Source organism: Microcaecilia unicolor, chromosome 10 (assembly GCF_901765095.1).
Source record: "Microcaecilia unicolor chromosome 10, aMicUni1.1, whole genome shotgun sequence".
In the NCBI taxonomy this organism is placed as follows: Eukaryota; Metazoa; Chordata; class Amphibia; order Gymnophiona; family Siphonopidae; genus Microcaecilia; species Microcaecilia unicolor.
Window position 1 is genome coordinate 35,972,963 of NC_044040.1, and position 18,850 is coordinate 35,991,812.

Sequence of the window (18,850 nt, forward strand, 5' to 3'; positions counted from 1 at the left end):
GCCCATATTAGGTTTGATAAATATTGTAAGCCATTGTAATGGCTCAATGACATGGAAACAGTTCCGTAATCTGCATTTATTCTAGAAAATATTTTATCTCTTGGGAAGTCGTTCTTATCCTTTCTTAATCCCATCTCACAGTCATAACTGAAGATAGGACCTGCATGGTCTCAAAAACTCATGCCCTATGATTTTTTTTTGGTTCATGTAAAATACATAAGTGTTGCCATACTGGGAAAGACCAAAGGTCCATCAAGCCCAGCATCCTGTTTCCAACAGTGGCCAATCCAGGTCACAAATACCTGGCAAGATCCCCAAAAAAGAAATATTGATGATAGTATGTAGGCCATATTCTATAACTAGGTGCGTAAACTTTGGAACGCCCACGAAATGCCATTTCCCTGCCCATAACCACACCCATTTTTGCCTGCGTGCATTAGAAGTTCAGCTCACATCATTACAGAATACGATTAGTGAGTTGTTCTCGTAAATTCAAATCAGTGCTCTCATTGCTTGTTAAGTGCTGTAATCAGCGCTCATTAGCATGTTAGGCTTGTTAAATTACGCGCATTGTTATAAAATTCATGCGGATTTTGGCACTGATCTTTAGGCACGCTATATAGAATCTGGGGGTAAGCGCTAATATTCAGTAGAGATAACCGACCATCTTACGTTGAATATTTGCCCTGAGCCGGTTAACTGCTATTTAACTGTCCAGGAGCCTTTCCTGGCCGGTTAAATAGCGCTGAATATTGGCTGGAATGGATATGTATATGAGAGATTTGCATATAGTAGGTCTTCAATATATGCAAATCAATTCCCACAGCAGCTCCTTAGCAGCCTGGGCAAGTCACTTAACACAGAGAAAAGTTGCACTACAGAAAGGCAGTATATAAAGTGCATATTCTTTGTGGTAATCCTGAAAAACCAACTGGCTAGGTGTGACTCCAGGAGAGGACTGAGAAGTACTACACCAGTAGCTTGGTGGATGCAAGGAGAGCAGTTGCTCCCCAAAATGAATTTTGAATAAGATGGTGCCTATGTAGATCAGCCCTTCGGCTTCACACTGACGTTTGTTTTATAAAAGTTCTGCTCCCCCCTTGACATCAAAACCTGACTACACTTCTGCGCTAGAGCACTGGCCTTCAACCTTTGGGATGCAGTGGGTTCGTATACATCAGAAATAGAGAGGGTGGCGTGAAACAGTAGACACTGCCCTGATGTTATTACTGTAGGAAGCAACCTGCCATCTGCTGCCTCCTTCCTAATTGATGAAGGAGAGAAATTGAGAAAGGTTGGATGATCTGCACTCACCCTGCCTGCCAAAACAATGAGGAGTCAGGAAACAAATTGAGGCCAGTTTTATCTACCGTCCACCCCTAAATGACAGAGAAATCAGAGGAGAGGTGCTACCTGCTTCACTTCTGCCAAAGGAGAGAGAAGCCTGTGAGGTAAGCTATTACCCCACTACTGCAGAAGAAGTGCCAAAATGGAGGAAAGCTACCTACTGTATCTCTGCCAAGGGAAAGGGGATCCAGAGAGTGAAGACAGCTGCCCCCACCACCGAAAGAGAGAGAAGCTAAAAAGACTCCCTCAGCAGAGAGGGAAGCTACTGGTCTCACCAGTGCTAAAAGGGGAAAGCAGTGGCGTACCAAGGGGGGGCAGTCTGCCCCGGGTGCACGCCGCTGGGGGGTAACGAGGGGCGCGCCTGCTCCGAGTTCGCTAAACTTCGTCGCTCGTTCGCTGCAGCTCCCTCTGCCCCGGAACAGGTTACTTCCTGTTCCGGGGCAGAGGGAGCTGCAGCGAAGCGAAGTTTAGCGAACTTGGAGCAGGTGCACACCGCGGCACCCCCCCCCCCCAGCGGCGTGCACCCGGGGGGGTGTCATTTCGCCGGGGGGGGGGGGGGAAGGTGTCATTTAGCGGGGGGGGGGGGGGGGCGCATCAGCACTCCGCCCCAGGTGCCATCCAGGCCAGGAACACCACTGGGGGAAAGCCAAACCTTTCTACATGTATATCTTCTTTATTCCTTTTACCGGGTAAGATTAATTAGGGTGGTTGGAATAATGAAATTAATAATATGTTCAAAACAAAGTATGTGGGGTGGTTCTCCCCCACTGCTAACTCCCGGCTCTGTTCCTTCTATCTCGCTGCTTCCTATGCCTGGAATAGACTCCCTGAGCCAGTACGTCAGGCTCAGTCTCTGGCTGTCTTCAAGTCTAGGCTTAAAGCCCACCTCTTTGCTATTGCTTTTGACTCCTAACCATGACTCTCTTACTCAACACCCTCACTTATCACCCCTACCACTGCAATTTCCCCACCCCTAGCTGTCTGTTCGTCTGTCCAATTTAGTTTGTAAGCTCTGTTGAGCAGGGACTGTCTTTTCATGTTCATTTGTACAGCGCTGTGTAAGTCTAGTAGCGCTATAGAAATGTTTAATAGTAGTAGTAGTAGTAGTAGAATCATTGTGCTACGGTCAGGGACTAGCAAATCTGGTACTCAAAGGCTGCAAATCAGTTTGGTTTTCAGGATATCTACAATGAATATTCATCAGTTAAATTTGCATACTGTAAACCATTTGGTCCAACAGTTATCTTAATTTGTTTACTTTAGTTACCCTGACATGAAGATGCATCTGTGGCCCTCAGGGACTGGATATTGTACACCCAACAAGAAGAGTTAAAATGTGATGCAATAACCAGAATTGGGAAGAAGAAATAGACACTCAGACTGTTTCAAATACTAATGAAAAGACCATCCTGTTTTGTCATTTGTCTTTTAACTTTGAATTCTTCTTTTAAGGGAATCTCTTTCATATTGACTTTGGTCATATTCTTGGCAACTACAAAAGCTTCCTTGGAATTAATAAGGAAAGGGTCCCGTTTGTGTTAACACCTGATTTCCTTTATGTGATGGGAACATCTGGAAAGAAGACAAGTCAACATTTCCATAAATTCGAGGTAAAGTATAATAACAAAAAATTCTTTTTAAATTGCATAATTGCCTAATATTAGTTTTTCAGTTCCTGAAGGTTATGAGAAGGACGTCTAACAGAAACCATAGACAAATTCTTATACTCTGAGGGGCTACTTCTATAAGAAGCACCCAGATTTAGGTGGCAAAACCAGATGGCACTTGTCATTTGCATGCGTTAAGTGGCAACATATGAGCACGAGGAGGAAGTGACGTCAGCGCTGGTGGATGGACGCCTGAAGAGAGAGCTCCGCTCCTGACGGAACTAAAATAAGATAAAACCCCTCCAAATTGAGCGCAGTACTCGCAGCTTTCTATCGGAAGGATAGCTAAACTTATGGCAGCCCGAAAGGGTCTCGCAAAGTTCAAGTTTGCGAGCGAAAAAGGCGAGGCAAGCAAGATCGCGGGATCGCGATCGGGCACACGAGGCGGCAAGATGGCGGCCGGAGACTCTGAAACAGATCCGGACCCCGAGGAACCAGCAGTGAGTGGTACAGATCTGGATAGAAATGAAGTGTCGCGCTGGTTCAAAGAACTAAAGGCAGAAATGATTGCCACCCGGAAGGGAATACAGGCCTCTGTGGCAGAGCTCCGAGAGGAGCTGAAGGACATTGGATTGAGGGTAGCTGAGACAGAGGAATGCGTGGATACGCTGGGAGACGACGTGCAGACGCTACAGGTAGCATTGAAGAAAGAACAGCAGTCCAGATCGGATCTTGAACAAACAGTAGAAGATTTGGAAAACCGCTCAAGGAGATGCAATCTCAGATTTAAAGGAATACCAGAGGAAGAACAATTTAGAGATGCCATGAAAGTGGTGCAGGAAATTAGTGCACACATACTCAAAGAGCGGCAGGGAAGTGGAGACCAACCAGAGAGAGAACTACCAGTTCTGGACAGAGCACATCGGAGCCTGGGGCCACAAAGAGGCGGGCAACCCAGGGATATTATTGCATGTTACCATGAATTCAGAGTGAAAGAAGCAGTATGGAAAGCAGCCCGTGTAATGGGAGATTTCAACTGGAAAAATTGCAAACCAAAAATTTACCAAGACTTGGCCCGAGCCACTCTTCAGAAACGGAAGGAATTTAAAGAGGTGACTCAATACTTGCAACGGATGGGCCTAAGATACCGGTGGCTGTACCCATTTGGGCTCCAGGTCACAGTTGGAACTGCACACAGAAGGCTGCCATCACCTAAAGGAGCCTGGAAGACCTTGAGAGAAATGGGGTGTGAGGACTTGCCAAATGGAGAGAGCTCATCACCACACCGCAAGCAGACACCAGTGAAAGATCGGAGCTTCGGAATGAGCCAGACCAGAGGAGAAAAGGAACCTAACATCATGAAGGAGAGGCAGAGAGAATCCGAAGATGAAGGAGTGGACTGAATAAAATCAGATAAGCTATTCATGGGGACTTAAGTTTTCATATATAGTGAATTGAGTTATAGACTATAAAGTAACATGAAAGTTCACTGAGGCTGCGGGATTGAAGGGGAGGTTTGATTGGGGAGGAGGGGGAGAATATGGAGGAGTCTAATGTCGGGGGACATTTCCAGCGGGGACTCACTTCCTTTGGGAGGAACTGGCGAGAAGGGAGGAGAGCCAGTTGAAGGGGAAGGGAAGGGCGGGGGGATGGGGGGTCAGAGGGCAAGGGGGGGGAGGGGAAGGGGGGGATTTTGAGGGTAGGATCTTGGAACGTAAATGGTCTCAACAGACCCGGGAAGAGAAGTATTATTTTCCGAGAACTACGCAGGCTGGAGTGGGATATAGTAATGTTACAAGAGACACATATACAAAAGAAGGATGAAAAATTGTTAAGGAACCAGGTACTGGGCGAGGGGTACCTATGTGCGAATCCCAAAGGGGGGAAATCTGGGGGGCTGGCTATATATGTCAAAGATAATCTGCAATTCACCAAGGAACAAGAATTCAGGGGGAAGGAAGGTAGATGCCTGGCAATCAAAGGATCAATTAAGGGTCACCCAATTACACTCATTAACATCTATGCACCAAATGAGGGACAAGGGGAATTTTTTGAAAAATTACGAACAAGCCTAATACCTTTTGTTGAGGGTCAAATACTATTGGGGGGTGACTTTAACTTTCCCGCAGCGGGGCTCGACCACTCGAAAGGAAAAGAACAAGGGGTGAAATACACAAGAGGGAAACTTATCAAATTAATGCGGGAATTAGATTTACTAGACTTTTGGAGGTTGCAACATCCAGGACAAAAAACTTACACGCATTATTCACATGCACAAAAGACATATGGTAGGATAGACGCGATCTGGGGTAGTCGCTCGCTATGGGGAGCTCTTAGAGGGTCTGAAATTGAGAATATACATGCCTCAGACCATGCCCCGGTGTGGGTCATGGTGGGAGGGTTGGGCAAGGAGAGAGGGGGAAGGGTATGGAGGCTTAACGAATCTTTGATAGACACAGAGGAAAATTGTAAGGAAGTGAAGGATATAATCAAGGAATACCTGAAATTCAATGACAACACAGAAGTAACAGACGGGACCTTATGGGATGCCCTTAAAACAGTGGTGAGGGGGCACCTGATTAAAAAAGGGGCACAACGAAAGAGGGAACAAGGGATTCGGGAAATGATGATTCATCAAAGGTTGGCAGAGTGTGAGGCGCTCCACCAGGCAGAGGGGAATTCCCAAGTGTTCAGAGAATTATTAGCTTGTAGAGCTGAGCTGCAAAAGTTACAAATTGGGAAGATGGAATTCCAACGGATATTATTACAACAAAAATTCTTTGAATATAGCAATAAGGCAGGCAGCATGTTAGCTCGGAAACTACGCTGCAGACAGGTACAAAATACGATAACTAAACTAAAAAGGGGAGGAGGAAACATGGTGCATCAGGATGGGGATATCAGGGCAGAGTTTGTGAAATATTATATGAAATTATACTCGAAAGAAGAGGGAGCAACATTGGAGGCGAAGCGAAATTACATAAGGGACTTAGGCCTAAATAGAATAACGGAGACTCAAAGGGTGAACTTAGAAGCCCCAATAACATTGGAGGAAGTGATAGGAGTCATCAAAGGATTAAAAGGAGGGAAAGCGCCGGGGATGGTTGGATACACGGGGAAATATTACAAAGTATTTAGACAAGAATTGCCTCCCCTGCTGATAAGAGTGGGTAATGCCTGCTTTAAGGGGGAGGAGATGCCTATGAGTATGCATGCAGCGGGGATCACAGTACTCCTCAAGCCAGGGAGGGACCCCACTTTATGCGGCTCCTACAGGCCGATCTCCTTGTTGAACATAGATGTTAAGATTTTGGCCAAGGTGATGGCGGAGCGCTTGGGCAAGCTTTTACCATTCTTGATCAATGAGGATCAAGCGGGGTTTGTGCCCCACAGGCAAGTAGCGGATAATATTCGCAGAACTTTGAATATTAAGTGGGGGGCCCAGAGGAGAGGGGACTCCCTAACTCTTTTAGCGATCGATGCAGAGAAAGCATTCGATATAGTGGATTGGGAGTTTCTATGGGAGAGCATGGCATAGATGGGGATGGGGAAGAACCTTCTAGGCTGGCTGCAGAAATTATATGCCCGTCCGGTGGCAAAAATTAAAATTAATGGGGGATACTCTGACCACTTTGATATTCAGCGGGGAACTAGGCAGGGGTGCCCGCTCTCCCCATTATTATTTGCCATAGCCATAGAGTCATTTGCTCAGAGGATCCGTTTGCTCCAAGAGATACAGGGGGTTAGGATGGGGGGTAAGGAGCACAAGATTGCACTATTTGTGGACGATATTTTATTTTACATCTCATCCCCTATGACGACAATGCCTACTTTGATTGAAGAGTTGAAGAAGTATGGATGGGTATCAGGATTTAAGGTGAACTATGATAAGTCAGAGGTGATGGGGGTTACTATACCAGAGGTGGAGGAAGAAAGAATAAAAGAAGTGTTTAAATTTAAAGTAGCTAAAGACAGTTTTAGGTATCTAGGGATACAGATCCCGCGGAATCTCACTAAATTATATCAATTAAATTATATACCCTTATTAAAAGAAGTGAGAGGGGATATGACCACATGGCAAAAGGGATGGCTTTCATGGTGGGGTCGTATTGCGTCAGTAAAGATGAATATTCTCCCCCGGCTTTTATTTTTGTTTCAAACACTACCAATCCCAGTACCTAAGAGGGAGCTCATGAAGTTGCAAACGGATATAGGAACATTTATTTGGGGGGGGAGCACCGGCAAGGTTAGCACGGAAAATAATGTGGGGCACACCTGACCAAGGAGGGAGGGGGATACCAAACATCCTCTGGTACTATTGGGCATCACAGCTTAAACAAATTGCGGTATGGGGAAAGGTAGACTTATCACCAATAACAAAATTAGAGCAGATCTTTGTCCAAGAAGGGGTATTAGAGGGATTGTTATGGGCCCAGATTCCGGATAATACATATAAGGGACTTACCCTGAACCCCTTTGTAACACATCTCTTAGCATTATGGGGCACTTTAAAATATAGGCTTAGGGGATCTAGGACTAAATCCACATTCGCTTGGATCACACAGGACCCAGGCTTCCCAGCCGGGATTCAGGGTGGAGTATTTAAAACATGGTTCCATAAAGGGCTGATAAGATTCCGAGACCTGCTGACAGAAGAGGGAATTAAACCCTTTGTAGAATTACAGGAGGCCTATGAATTACCACCATCTGATATCTATGCGTATATGCAAGTAAAACACTATATAACTTTCACAAGGTGGATTAAAGATAAATTAGTAGAAAAGGAAAAGATGGAAGATGTTTGGGGGAAGATCGATTTATGGGGAAAGGGAATATCTAGGCTGTACGATCATATACGGGGGTCACAATTCGTAAAACATCAATACATGCAGGCCTGGGAGAGGGATTTGAAACAGGAACTGACTGACTCCGAGTGGGGAAGAGTATGCAGAGAGGTCAAAAAAGCCTCTGTATGTGTATTATTGAAAGAGAATGCATATAAAGTATTAAGTAGATGGTACTATACGCCGGAGAGAGTAAAGGTAATGTTCCCGGAAGCCTCGGATATATGCTGGCGATGTAAGGAGGAAAAAGGCACTTTTTATCATATATGGTGGGAGTGTGTGCTCATACAGAAATTTTGGGAGGGAGTTACGGGACTATTGACAGAAGCCCTGGACACTCCTTTCCCATATGATCCAAAATGGTGTTTATTGGGGTGGGGGAACCAGAAAGGAGTAAAATGGGGACAAAGGATTAAGAGGTTAGGCCTCGCGGCTGCAAAATCTATAGTAGCGGCATTCTGGAAACAAGACAAGGGACCCACACTACATAACTGGATTGGGAAGGTCAAGGGCTTAATGGTGATGGAGGAGTTGACAGATAAAAGGAGGGGGAGGTTTAATGCCGAGGCTAAAGAATGGAAACAATTAGATCGACTATTGGGGAAAGAATTGTAAGGGGGGGGGGGATATAAGGAGGGGAACCTGGGAATAGAAGGGACCAAAGAAGTGGGAATGGGGGGAGGGGGGGGGGAAATAGAGGGGGGGGGAAATGGAGGAGACATAGGAGGGGACATTCTTTATTGTGTATATGTTTGTATTTTGAGGTTCAGAGAAGGGAATGATTGTTGTCACCAGAATTTTGGATGAGACATTGCAATGTAACTTTCATAAGGTTTGTTCAATAAACTTTACAAAATTAAAAAAAAAAAAAAAAAACATATGAGCACGACTCACAATATTCCAGCTATGCACTATTCTGTAAGAATGCACCAATTTTCAATTGCACAAAAGATATAGTGGTATTAGAAAAGGTACAGAGAATGGCGATGAAAATGATAAAGGGGATGGGATGACTTCCCTGTGAGGAAAGGCTAAACTGAGTAGGGCTCTTCAGCCTGGAGAAAAGTTGGCTGAGGGGAGATATGATAGAGGTCTATAAAATAACGAGTGCAGTGGAATGGGTAGACGTGAATCGCTTGTTTACTCTTTCCAAAAATACTAGGACTAGGGGGGCACACAATGAAGCTACAAAGTAGTAAATTTAAAATGAATCGAAGAAAATATTTCTTCACTCCACTCGTAATTAAACTCTGGAATTCATTTCCAGAGAATGTAGTAAAAGCAGTTAGGTTAGCCTAGCTTCCTAAAGCTATTATTACAATGGACTTGGAGAAAATCCACTGCTTATTTCTAGGATAAGCAGCATAAAATGTATTATACTGTTTTGGGATCTTGCTAGGTACTTGTAACCTGGATTAGCAATTGTTGGAAACAGGATGCTGGGCTTGATGGACCTTGGGTCTGTCCTAGTATGGCAATACTTATGTTCTTATACTTTACAGGAGGGTGTTCACACAGGCAGGGTACCCAAATATACATGTAAATAAAAGAATACTTTGATCTACATATGCATTTTTGCATAATCTAGGCATCAGCAATTATACCAGCTCTATGGCTGGTGTAAGTGGAAATGCCTAAAATATAGGCGCCTATTTGACTCATTATGCTGGTATTCTATAAAGGAAAGTAGGTGCCTAGGCTCCAGAAGGTTGCCTTCCTGGCACCCCTTAATAGAATTATCCTTGTACCTACTCATTCTCTTACAGGTCACCTAAAGGTAGGCATCACTTGCGTGCATAAGTTATAAAATACTAGGACTTTCGGGCATAATGGTAACAGTTCTGTATGTAAGTGCTAGACACATGCTTAGCAGTATTGTACAACTTTTGCATGCCACTGCCTTAGCATGTAAATACAAGGGGGTGATCACAGGGGGAGAAGCATGGATGAGCCATGGACGTGTCTCCCTCTTACATATGTAACAGTGTTATTCCGTTGACCTGGGAGCATCGGGCTGCCAAGCTGTGGCGCGATTGCTTCTGGGCTGACTCGAAGGGGCCAGCAATGTTAGAAAACTCTTGGCTCTAGAGCACCTCCCCCCAACAGAAAGGCCATTGTGGCCACCCTGCCAAAGGCCCCCTCCCCATTAGTGCCCCCCAAACAAACTTACCACCCAAGCTGTAGGGCCCCTACCCTCAAGATCCCCCTCATAAAGGCTCCCCCCCCCCCCCAAGCATACCTTCTATGTTCTCTGGTGGCTAGTGGGTGGGCAGGAATGATTCCCAGTCACTCCTTCCCTCATCAGTGGTGCCAGCAACCCCCAGTGGTAGTCTTGTAGTATAGAATTTACATAGTGATCTGCTTTATATGCATTTACATGTTTTTCATCGCATTACTATGTAACACAGGGTGACTTAATTATCTCTGGGTTAGGGCATCACATGCAGTGTTAAGACCCTTCAATGTGCATTAAAGGGCAAATAAATTGGGTTAGTGCCCTAATGCAACTTGATAACTTTCTCCCTATATATCTTACTTTGTTTATTACTTCTACATCACATGGAGTTCTATAATTTAACAAAAGTACTCCTTTCTCTTCCATAGGATGTGTGCGTGAAAGCCTACTTGGCCCTGCGACACCATACAAACCTTCTCATTATTCTATTCTCCATGATGCTCATGACGGGAATGCCTCAGCTGACCAGCAAGGAAGATATCGAATACATCCGAGATGCGCTTACTGTTGGCAGAAGTGAGGATGAGGCCAAGAGGCATTTTCTTGACCAGATTGAGATATGCAGAGATAAAGGCTGGACCGTGCAGTTTAACTGGTTTCTGCATCTCGTGCTCGGAATCAAACAAGGAGTAGAAAAGCATTCTGCTTAATACTGTTACCTAAAGCAGCAGAGGTCCAGGCTGTGAGCTTACATATCACTTACAGTGTAACACATTTCCTGCTTTGCCTTAGATACATTTTTGGATTTTTGAGGACTAGTTTGAGCCAAAAACAAACCGAACCTTTTAACAACTGTTGGATAAAACCACTAAAAGCTTGTCAACTCTATTTTAAGTAAAACAGTTCAGAAGCAGACAAGATCTGAGGATGGGACCTTAATATTCCTACATCTTTGAACTTCCCCAATTAATTTGTTGGTTTTCTATTGGCTAATTTTATGGTGTTTCGAACCCACAGAGTAGAACGGGGTTTCTTTATTTACTGACCCTCTTATTGGAGTGCACAATGTGTTCTTTTATATCTCATTTAGGATAATTTGATGCATTTTTTTCCCATTTGCCCATATTAAAGCTGAAATCAAAGTGAATAATTTCTGCTTCTGGGATAAAATACATGTTCTCTTTTCGCTTCTATTCTACAAAACAGTATATAGTCATACTATGCACTGCTTAAAAGTCTATGAGACGTGTTTACTAAGGTGCGCTAGCATTTTTAGTGCATGCTAAATGCTAGAAACACCCATATACAGTGCAATCCACTTAAGCGCAAGGGTCTGGGACCAAAGAAATGCATGCAGTTAACTGGAGCATGCACTTAAGCGTTGTGACCCAAAGAAGCTTGACATCTGATAAACATATGCACAGTACTGTTATTATACGTACAATATACAGTCTCCATTAACTGACATTAGGCTTACTTGAAGTAATCAGTTATAGTCCTCTGTACACTAATGGGTCTGTGAGTTCCATAGACTACGTCTGCCAGACGGTAAAAACTGTCAAAGCATTGACATCCAGTGGCCTCCAGATAGGCCTGCACGGTGTTGAGACTCTCCAGCGCTGTTGCAGAAGAGACAAGTGGAGGCTGTTGAATTTTGTCAGCATGTGCCTCGCTGCTCATTTCATCCTCTGTTTCATCATCAGCTGTTGTTGTCTGCGTGTAGGCGCATATCTCGACATCAGTGCTGTCGTCAGCTGTTTGTAGATTGTAATCAACAGCTATGTAGCGATGAAACTCCTCTTCAGTAATACCGGTTCGGATGTCAATAACCTGTTCATCTGACAAGTTTGCAACAGCTGCATCTGTTTGTCCCTCTCCACATCCTTAACAAAGCTTGCCCGCTTGTAGCAGTTCACAATGGTTGCCTATGTAACATGATTCCAGGCTTCTTTCTGCATATGTAGGGAATCCAACAGTGATAGATTACGAGCCAGTTCAACAGCATGTTTATCCTTGCCAGTCTGGTCATCCATAACGCTCATCAGACAACGTAGCACAAGAGCCCGATAATGTTGTTTGAAATTGGCTATTATGCCCTGATCCATAGGTTGTATCAGAGAGGTAGTGTTTGGTGGCAGGAAGACCACCTTGACATTAGACAGCCTGACATCATCCCTGTGTGCAGCACAATCATGACAAAGCAACAAAATCTGACGCTTTTGTGCCTGCATTCTAGTGTCTAACTTCTTTAGCCACTGCTTCCAAATTTCCCCAGTGATCCATGAATTTGCGTTAGCCTCGTATGACACAGGAAGTCGCTTAACTTTCATGAAGCAACGGGGCTATTTGCTCTTTCCATTGACGAGGGGTTCCAACTTCTCACTCCCATCCATATTGCAGCAAAGGAGGATCGTCAGTCGGTCCTTCGACATTTTACCTCCAGTAGTTTCGGCATGTTTGAATGCAAGTGTTCCATCAGGAATCGCTCGACAGTAGAGACCGTTTTCGTCAGTATTGAAAATGTCACGAGGTGCAAACTCGTTCAAGATGGTAGGATGAACTGAAACAACCCAATTTTCAGCACCAAAGTCATCAGCGTCTTGTTTCTCGCCATGCTGTTTCTTGAATTTTATGTTGTTCCTCTCCTTCCATCTTTCCAACCATCCAACAGTGGCTTTGAATTCAGTTAGTCCAAGACTTTCAGCTAGCTGATTAGCTTTCTCCATAAGCAGTGGACCACTGACAGGAAACGATCTGCTCCTGACTCGAGAAAACCGCCGAAGAAGAGCATCTTCTACCTCCTCAGCTTTTTCCGCCCGTTTTCGTTTCTGTTGTGGATTTGTATTGTTTTGCTAGTCTTTCTGCTTCAAGACACATGAAATTTGACTGGGATTGACACCATATTCTTTAGCAATAGATGCTTGACTTTGTTTTCTAATTTTTTAAGAACTTCTATTCGTTCAGCCAGTGTTTTAAAGTCTTACAGTTCCACTGCGACGACAACGACCCCAGTGTACACTCTTAACAACATTCTTTCGCTTATTCTGCCAGTGGCAGCTAAAGGGCAGTAAATTTGAAATCTCATTGGTTGTCACCCGCCAATCGGCTTCCATATTTCGTGTGTGTGCTTATGCGGAGTCTTTCCTGCAGAGAGATCGGTCTTAAACCATGCATGTAAGCGAATCTTGCACTTATCAGTGGTGCGCTAAACCAAAGTTTGTCCCCATAGAAATTGATGGCACCAAAAACGGGACTGAAGTACGGCATGCAGTTAAACAGAGCATGCTCTTATCCGACATGCACTTAAATGTAGTGCAATGTATTCCTATGGGCTTCTCTAGCATTAGTGCACACTAAAAACGCTAGCGTGCCTATAGTTCGGCTTAGTAAACAGGGCCCTATGTGGGATGGAGAGGAATGTCCCCCATGCTGACTCAAATATCTTTTTTTCCTTTTTCTTTTATTCTTTTTTTTTTTTTCCATAACATGACAGATGAAGAGCTGTGGGTCAATTACCTCCACATATTCTGCTATTAGTGCAACTCTGAAATTTTGCTGGACAAAGGCTATCCTAAATGACACAGTACTGCTTGGAAAATCACATCCCAAAAGAGTAGATATCTTCGGTTCTAAAGGACAAAATGATGTCACCGGATGTGTATATATTTAATTTTTTTTTTTAAGTGCTAATCAGAAATTTTGATGTCAGAGTCGGACACTGTCATTTTGATCCCTCAAAACATTGCGTTAGTTGCATCAGAAGTTAAGACAGAATAAATGAGTTCCCGTTTAAATCATACAAAATGCTGGTGTTATATAATACCTAACCCAATCTGCATTTCTTGGAGGCCTGGAAGGGAGTAAGGGTAATGCATTTGATATACCGCCTTTCTGTAGTACAACCAGAATGGTAGAAGGTGTGCAGTAGTGGGAGGTGGTGCAAAAGTGGACACAGTGTTATCACTTCAAAAAATAAGACATTGAACATGGAAGGAAGAGGGTTGCATATAAAAAAAAAAAAAAGAGAAACTTTAATCCACTTAAATAATTTAACAACAACTAATGTTACTTTACTATGAAAAGTCTAAAGGGAATTATTTCTTTCCAAATAATTTTCACTAGTTTTTGAAACTACAATTTAGGGAAAATAATCAAGATAAGTTAACCTTAAAAAGGGTAATTTTTGTAACAGGGCACTTAGGGAGTCTTTTACAAAGCGGCGGTAAGCCCAAGGCAGGCTTACCGCTCACTAATCCGGAACTACCACTGGCCCAACGTGGCTGCCGGTGGTAGTTCCAGCTGGAATGTGCACCATTTCCACGCTCCAGAAATTTTCTTTTTTTTCTGTAGCACGGAGCTAACCCAGCATTCATCGGATTACCGCTGGAGCCCTTACCGCCACCTCAATGGGTAGCGGTAATTGCTCCCTGCCGTATGGCCACACGGTAAGGGTTATCTTACCTACTGGCCATTTTTTGGAGGGCATTTTACCCACTGTTGTAAAAAGGGTCCTGGCACATGGGAAAAATGGCCTCTGCTTAGTAAAAGGACCCCCCAGTTAATAGGATGGGAAGAGACCTGTTTTTCCTCCTTAACGAGTCCTTATAAAATACTAGCACAAATCTTACAGAAACCACACCTGGATGAAGGCACAGGCATTATATCTGCTTGAGAGCAAGTAGAAATGTACACATAGGGCTAGATTCTATATATGACGCCTGAAAAAAAATACGCCTAGACGTATTCTCTAAAGTACACTTAAATTTTATAGAATAGTCTTTAATTTCTGTGCGGTATATAGAATAATGCCGAGTGCCTCCCCACATGACCAGATTTGGTCGCGTTCATTTAGGCCATGTTTTACTTGGCCTAAATCCCAACACCTATATTAGGCACAGAGTGAGTGTATTCTATACTAATGCACATAGATTTAGAAACGCCCATTTCACGCCCATTACCATGACCTCTTTTCAACTCTGCGACTTGGAATTTACGTGCACCACATTACAGAAATTTACGTGCACCACATTACAGAATATGCTTAGCGAGTTGTGCATGTAAATTAATGCCAATTAGTGCTGATTAGCTAGTTAACCAATTAAGTTACCCGCATTGTTATAGAATACACTTTGATTTCCGCACAGAAATTAAAGTGTGATGTATAGAATTTGGGAGATATACAATTCAGTCTTGCATATTTTATCAAATATGCATGTGGATCTTGATTCCACCTGTGCTTGTCTCAGTCTGCCCTGAACACTTCTACTGTGCAAATACAAGCCATCTTACACCACGTATACTTTTTAGGTGTGACTACATTTTCAGAAGGCCGTTTATTCATATAAACCAGCATTTTACTACCAAAACAATAACATCCTTAGAATAAACAGATATGTCCAAGTACAACCCCCAAGCCTCCCACAGCCCCTCACCCATATAGGTAAAATAAAGAAAGCCTGGGTTCCTTAGGCCAGTGTTTCCCGAGTCCGGTCCTGGAGTATCCATTCCCAGTCAGGTTTTCAGGATATCCATAATGAATATCCATGAAAGAGATTTGCATATAATGGAGGCAGTGTATGCAAATCAACTTCATGCATATTCATTGTGGATATCCTGAAAACCTGACTGGCAAGGGGTACTCCAGGACTGGACTAGGGAAACACTGCCTTAGGCTATAGAACACTTGAAATTAGACAATCGTATCCCTTCCTCCCCCTCACCTTCTCTCAAAGATCTGGGTCCAGGTTCACTGGCCTCATCCTCTCCACTCACCCAGAAATCATTTAGCAGAGCACATAGAGGGTGATTTTATAATAGGGCATCTTTGGAGATGCTATCTCAGGGGTTCCCAAACTTTTTCAGTTCATAGCACCCCACCTCCAGCCACATGGGTCTCTGCACCCCCCTCCCCCCACATGGGATTCCTTTCCCTGCAGCCCCCTTCCTCTTACACCAGCACACCTCTGCCTCCCTGCAGCCCCCCTCCTTTCACACCAACACACCTTTGGCTTCCCTAAATCCAGCATCGCTCGCTACCTTCCTTCCTGCAGGTCCAGGATCACTGCTGCTTCCTTCTCCTTCCCCCACCAGCGCTGCAGTGGTTGCAGCTTACATTTTCGGGCTGTCCACGATTCATACAGGCATTCCAGGGCCTTCCCAGTCTACCGTGTCCGGTCCTCTCTGATGCAACTTCCTGTTGCGAAGGCTGATAGCGACAAAGGGAAGTCCCCGAAGTGCCTGTGTGAATTGCGGATGGCCTGAAAATGTAAGCTGCAAGCACTGCAGTGGCAGCAGGTGAAGAAGCAGGAAGTGGCAGATGCTGGACCTGCGGGAAGGGAAAGCAGGGAGCAATGCGCCACGGCACCCCTGAGAGTTTGCTGCGGCTCACCAGAGTGCCACAGCGCACAGTTTGGGAACTGCTGTGCTATCTTATAAAGAAAAGTAGGTGTCTGCTTTTCTTTATGTAATACTAGTGTAAGGTGCTCATTTTCAAAAGAGAAAAACAGCTTTAAAACATCATAAAGTGACAAGGACATTTTAATCACAAAAACGTCTAAGTTATGATTTTTGAAAAACTGATTTCTGTCGTTTTTCTCTGCAGTTCATCAAAATTTCAAGGGCGCGTGTTTTGGACGGGATTTGGGTGTTCCCAAAAGTTAGACGTTTTTCTGCCATAATGGAACAAACCCAAAACGCCTGGAGCAAACATTGAGATGGTTTTGGCTAGATCTGTTTCAAGCATGAACGAGTTACAAAAAGATGCCCTAAATGACCAGTTGACCACTGAAGAGATTAAAGCATGACTTCCCTTTAATTCCCTCAGTGGTCACTGACCCTCTCCCATCCCTCAAAAGATAAGACAGTGACACTACATACCAGATTCTATGACAGCTTCAGATATGATGGCCATTCCTATTAGAGCATCAAGATAGTCCCAGGAGTAGCCAAGTGGTCAGTGCAAGTGGACTGTACAGAAGGGGACCCAGGGCCATATCCCACTCTAACTGGTACTTTTGGGGTGGAAAGTGTGAGCCCTCCAAAAACCACTAAATACCTGCTGAACCTACACCTGCAGGCTTGAGAGCTATTGTAGTGGTGCACAGTGAGGTACAATTGTTTATTTTTCTGTTCCTGGAGGGCTCACAATACAATACAAGGAGGTTATAGTGAAAGTTGTACCTGGGACCTTTTATATGAAGTGCACTGCCGTGCCCCCTAGGCTGCCCCACTGCTCTGCTGGGATGTCTCTTTGTCCAGTCTACTAAAAATGCTGGCCCCCCCCCCCCCCCAGACATCCCAATGACTTGTTTTTATTCGTTTTTTTCCTAGGCCTTTTTTTTTTTTTTTAATTGTGCCTAAAGAAGACACACTGAGCACAAAAGCATCTGGAAAATGGTGATTTTCCAAACCAAAAAAAAAAAAAATAGACATTTTTCTGGTTCAAAAAATTGCTTTATTCATAAGAAAAAAAGCATAGCCATACTGGGTCAGACCAATGATCCATCTAGCCCAGTATCCTGTTTCCAACAGTAGCCAATCCAGGTCACAAAACATCCCAAATCGGATTTAGAGGTCATATTGAAAATAGCCCTCACATCACCTAATATGCACCTCCATTTTGCAAGTTTGTGCATAAATTATAGCATTTTATAATTTATGCACATACTTGCATGCGATGTCCATACTCTACTCAAACTCTGCCCATGTGCACTCCACTAGCAAAATATACAATTAGTATTTTATTTATGCAATTTTTCAAACAACCAAGAAGTAACTTAGTACAGAAAACAGGATGAAATAGGAAATATACAAGGAATAATGAATCAAAAATATGTAAATGAATTTAACCAGATTCATCCATAGCAATCCACACTTTATTTATTAATTGATTTACTTAACACCTTTTTGAAGGAATTCACTCAAGGTGGTGTACAGCAAGAATAAGACAAACATAGGTAGTAGACAATTACAGCAATCTGAGAAAAAAAAAGAGATTATACAGCTGAGTAGAAGGTATGGATGGGCAAACTGGATATGCTGTATGATCTTCATGTGCCACATTCAGTGTTTCTACAGGTGGATTTGAAGCGTCTGTTCATGCTTTCCAAAAATACTAGGACTAGGGGTCATGCGATGAAACTACAGTGTAGTAAATTTAAAACAAATCGGAGAAAATCTTTCTTCACCCAATGCATAATTAAACTCTGGAATTCGTTGCCGGAGAACGTGGTGAAGGCGGTTAGCTTGGCGGAGTTTAAAAAGGGGTTAGACGGTTTCCTAAAGAACAAGTCCATAAACCACTACTAAATGGACTTGGGAAAAATCCACAATTCCAGGAATAACATTGTATAGAATGTTTGTACGTTTGGGAAGCTTGCCAGGTGCCCTTGGCCTGGATTGGCCGCTGTCGTGGACAGGATGCTGGGCACGATGGACCCTTGGTCTTTTCCCAGTGTGGCATTACTTATGTACTTATGTACATAGATTTCTCAAAAAGTTATTTCTGCATTTGATGTGCTGTTTCTACTACACTTAGGAGCTTCAGAGTGCATACTTTGAGCTAGTTTAAGCATTACAGGGATTCACATGAAATACATTAAAAACAAGGTAAAGTTTGAGGATTGAGATGAATTACCTTTAATTGCTAGGTGGCAAAACAGCTGTGTTTTAAGAGCTACCTGAGAGGTTAGGAAGATTGAAATTAATCAGTGCTTTTTGTTATAGGCTAGAGAGGTCTGCCAAAGAAGGAAAAAGAGAGAATAAGCTGTCTGGTTCATGCTAATCTATATTATATAGGAGAGTTGTGCCTGTAGTTAAGGGTGATTATCTCACACACGGCAAGAGTCAGAATTATTTCCTTCCATTTGTTACACAAT

At 43.6% G+C, this 18,850-nt stretch overlaps 1 protein-coding gene across 4 annotated transcripts in view; it reads left to right on the plus strand.

The window, feature by feature from the left end:
• The window catches only part of PIK3CG (phosphatidylinositol-4,5-bisphosphate 3-kinase catalytic subunit gamma), a 57,405-nt gene extending 46,163 nt beyond the window's left edge, over positions 1–11,242 (plus strand). For all 4 annotated transcript variants that reach the window (XM_030216796.1, XM_030216797.1, XM_030216798.1 and 1 more), the window contains exons 10-11: positions 2,800–2,957; positions 10,403–11,242. In XM_030216796.1, the coding sequence (XP_030072656.1) occupies positions 2,800–2,957; positions 10,403–10,684 (440 nt within the window). In that variant the 3' untranslated portion in view covers positions 10,685–11,242. The remainder of the gene's footprint in view (positions 1–2,799; positions 2,958–10,402) is intronic.
• Positions 11,243–18,850: the final 7,608 nt, after the last annotated feature.